A 4,099-nucleotide genomic window follows, 5' to 3' on the forward strand; every position below is an offset into this window, starting at 1 on the left:
AAGGAGAAGGGCGGCCAGGCGGACGGCAAGGAGAAGGTGGCGAAGCCGGACGGCAAGGAGAAGGACGGCCAGGCGGACGGCAAGGAGAAGGTGGCGAAGCCGGACGGCAAGGAGAAGGTCAAGAAGCCGGACGGCAAGGAGAAGGTGGCGAAGCCGGACGGCAAGGAGAAGGTGGCGAAGCCGGACGGCAAGGAGAAGGTGGCGAAGCCGGACGGCAAGGAGAAGGTGGCGAAGCCAGCGAGCGGCAAGGGCGGGCAGCCCGACAAGCCGCGCCCGCCGCAGCCCGAGAAGCAGTCGCGGCAGCAGCAGCCGGCGGATGCGAAGCCGCCACCCAAGCAGAGGACGGCTCAGCCCGCGCGCGCAAAGTCGGACGGGGGTGCCGGCGGCCGAAGGGGCGGCGAAGAGTCGGCCGAAGGGGCGGCGGACGGGGCCCAGGCGGAGGGCAAGCGGCCCCGCGGCGGCCGGGAGCGCGAGAGAGCCAAGCAGGCGGCTGCGGCGGAGCGGGCGGCTGCGGCGGAGCGCGGGGCGGAGGCGGAGTGTGCGGGCCCGCCGGAGGGCGACGCGTCCGACGGTGGCGGCCCCTCCTCGGAGGACGAGGCCGTGCGGCAGGGTGGCGCCACGAGCCGGCCGAGGCAGACGCAGAGGCCGCTAGGCAGGCGCCGCGGCTCCTCCGGCAAGAGCCAGGCGAGCGACAAGGGCGCGATGAGTGCGCCCTCCGATGCCGCGCCGCCGCCAGAGGCGCCTTCCGGAGGACGTGGCGGGCGCGGCAGCCGAGGCGGGAGGGGAGGCAGGAAGGGTGGCCGAGCGAGCAGCGAGTCGCCATCTTGAGCGAAGGCGTCGACGACGGGGCAAATGGTCGATCTTGGGGTCGGTTTCGCCGCCGGCGCTGCGCCCGGAGTCGAGCCTCCCTCCTGCGCCGCCCTCCGCCAGGGCTCCGACTCTCACATTTCAGAGAGGTTCGATGTTCGAATGGAGAGTCGCGTCGTGCTGTAGAGTACCGTAAATCGCGAAAGCCGTGTAAACAGTAAAGCCGTAGGAGCTGAGATGATGTTGTGGCGGGCAGCCGCCAGCCCGGGGCGGGGCACGGCTCGGCCTCGCCCTCGGCTGACGGCTCGGCAACCGGCATATGTGTGTGTGTTGTGAAGCGTGGTATTTTCTCGTCACACACACAGAGAACACGACGGCCACAGAGCGGGAGCCGCTTCTAGCTCCCTGGTCCACGCTATTGTTTGCGCCTCGTGCATCTCCCGCGTCTTTTTTCTCTCTATTCCCCGTGTGTGTGGTTTTCGCGCGGGGCGCCGGGGTCCGTCCCCGCCTCGCCCCTCGCGTGGTACAGCCTCTCTCACAAGTAGTGGTGCACAAGGAAGGTGATGCTCACGGTGGTGATGGCAAAGAGCACCGCCAGCGACTCGGTGCTGAAGCCCGCGGCCGCGAGCAGCAGCCAGCAGCCGCTCTTGAGCGCCGCAAACGCGACGACGGCGACGCCCACGTACAGCGCGTCTTCCGCCATGTGGCCGAAGGTGTAGGGGGCGGGCTTGTCGCGCTGCTTCGAGAAGTGGTCGACGTAGGTCCGCTGCAGCCGCATCCGCGCCTCGTCGGTGGCGGCGGTGCCCGACGCGTGCGCCTCCGCCTCTGGCAGCGGCGGCAGCGGCGGCTGCGCCTCGAGCGCGCGCACAGTGATCTCGCCGACGCCGGTGAAGAGGCGGCTGGGCGGCCAGAGGTCGAAGGCGCCGTGGATAGCGAGCGGGAGGATGGGGGCCTGCATCTGCTGCGAGAGGTGGAAGACCCCCTTCTTGAAGGGAAGCACCAGGTGGCCGTCCTTTGTCCGCGTCCCCTCCGGGGAGACGGCGACCGAGCGGCTCCACCGGCTCATGATGGCGGCCACGCGCTCGTTCATCGTGGCGATCGACTTTTTGGGGTCGCCACGGTTGATGGGCACCTGCCCGAGCGCCAGGCTCATCCACCCGAAGATGGGCACCGCGAAGAGCACCTTTTTGCCGACAAACTTTGGCGCGCGGTGGCCGCCGCACGCGACAAAGAGGATGAAAGGGTCGAGGTTGGAGGCGTGGTTGTAGACGATGACCCCGTGCGGGATTCCGCTCCACCGCCCCGCGCCCTCCCCCTCAACCCGCACGCGCACCCCGGCCGCCCGCAGCACCAGGTGCGCCCACGCGAGCTCCAGCACGTCCAGGGGCAGCAGGCCGTTTGGCACGCCGAGCGGCCGCAGGAGCGGGTGGGTGAGGCGGAGCGGCGTGAAGAGGAGGAGCGCCATGCACCCCCAGATGGTCACGATCAGGGTCAGCAGCAGCCGCCACACCATGTGCACCTTTGCTGCGAGCGACGGCCGGCTGAGCTGCCTCCGCAGCTTGGGCCGCAGCTCGTCGAGCGCCGCGAGGACCTCGCCTTCGCCGGCGGCCTCCGCGGCATTGCGCAGGCGCGCCAGCTTGACGAACAGATCCTCCCCCTCACCCTCCGTGTGCGGCGCCTCGATGGCGGACTGCAGCGCGGAGAGCTCCGTCATGGCCGCCATCAACGGCCAGGCTCTCGCAAATCAGCCGTCCATTCGCCGAAATAAAAAAATTGTAAACCCGAAGAGAGCTAGGAAGAGGTAGACGCCCGAGAGTGGGCGACGGCTAGCACCGCACTTCTCTCCTTAAATCCAACCCCTGCCTAGAGAGATAATAATCATCGGGCGGCGGCGCGGCGCGGCGGCGGGCGGCGCGGAGCGGGGTTATGTTGCACTTTTGCGCGCTCTCGAGAGCCAGCCGCACGGACTCGTTGTGCTCGATTCTCAGTCGTTGCTCCGTTGTATCAGCTGCCTGCAAGCCGCCGTGAGCGACCCGCCGCTCACTAACCACCAGTGTTGGCGCCACGGGCAGGCCCGAGTCGCCCACCATAAAACCAGTGGTCTACAGTTACTGCGTTATTCACTTCGGTGCTGATAAAAAAATCGCTGCCCCACTCGGCGCAGCCGAGCTCTGGCTGCGCGCCGGCTCGATGGCCGGGCTGAGCGGCCTCGAGGTGGAGGTCGCTGCCGTACCCGACTCGTCGGACGAGGACATCGCTGGCGACGAGGGAGAAGGCTTCACCATAGCGGCGCGCTCGGTAGCGCCCGGGTTAAGTCCCGGCTCCAGCTCCACGCTGTCCACGGTGCCGGCGGCGCCGGCGCGGGACTTGACTGCTGGTCCCGAGCAGCGCGGGAAGAAGGCGAGCGGCGTCCGCCAGGACAAGCACCAGGGCGCCGGTAACCCCGCGGCGCCGGCTGCTCGGCTGTGCAGCAGCGCTGATCAGTGCAAGAAGCACCAGCAATGCATTCGCGGCGAAAAGCACCCCGGCCTGTGCAAGATCGTTCCTCCGGGACCCGAGCGCGATCGGCTCCTGGAAGAGCGTGCGCAAGAGCGTGCGAAGCGCTCTCTCCCGTCGGCGGCCCCATGGCCTCCGCCTCCGGGGCACTGCCAGAAGAGCGCCGACTGCGTGCGCGGCTTCAAGCACCCCGGGCTGTGCAAGCTGCGATCGGTCCACGCCGACGGCACCGCGCCTCGGGAGACCAACGGCAGCGCCGGCGGTAGTACCAGCAGCAGCGCGGGCGGCGGCGGAGTCAGCGCGGGCGGCGGCAGCGGCGCCTCGCCGCGGATGGCGATTCGCGGCGGCGGCGGCGGCGGCAGCAATGGCCAGGGGGGCTCGGCGGCGAACGGCGCGAGGAGGTCCAGCACGGGCGGCGGCAGTAGCAGCGGCGGCGCCGACGTGGGGCCCGGCAGCTGCGCTCCCCCGGGCCCGAGGGAGCCGATCGCTTGGCTGCAGTGCGAGCGGTGCTCAAAGTGGCGCGTCGTGGCGCCTCTGTATGCCGAGCAGATGGGCAAATCGAGCCGGCCGTGGTACTGCGAGGCGAACCCGGACCGGCGGTGCGCTCGGTGCGACGCGCCGGAGGACCCGCGCGCCAACGAGGAGGACGATCGCGAGGTGATCTTCACCGTCGAGCGGCTTCTCAAGGAGCGGAGGCGAGGCTCGACAGTCGAGATCCTCGTCCGCTGGCTCGGGCGCGCGCGCCCGGCTGTGTGGCTGTGTGGGGCGGAGCCTCTCCGTGCGCGCATGCGCGCTG

General features: G+C 69.9%; 1 protein-coding gene across 1 annotated transcript; it reads right to left on the bottom strand.

Annotated features, from left to right (window-relative positions):
• Window positions 1-1,141: 1,141 nt before the first annotated feature.
• On the bottom strand, window positions 1,142-2,556 carry EMIHUDRAFT_442191 (hypothetical protein). The gene has a single exon (XM_005783970.1). The coding sequence runs from the start codon at window positions 2,528-2,530 to the stop codon at window positions 1,343-1,345; it is 1,188 nt and encodes a 395-aa protein (XP_005784027.1). The 5' UTR covers window positions 2,531-2,556; the 3' UTR covers window positions 1,142-1,342.
• Between the last annotated feature and the right edge of the window lie 1,543 nt (window positions 2,557-4,099).

Source organism: Emiliania huxleyi (assembly GCF_000372725.1).
Source record: "Emiliania huxleyi CCMP1516 chromosome Unknown EMIHUscaffold_175, whole genome shotgun sequence".
NCBI lineage: Eukaryota > Haptophyta > Isochrysidales > Noelaerhabdaceae > Emiliania > Emiliania huxleyi.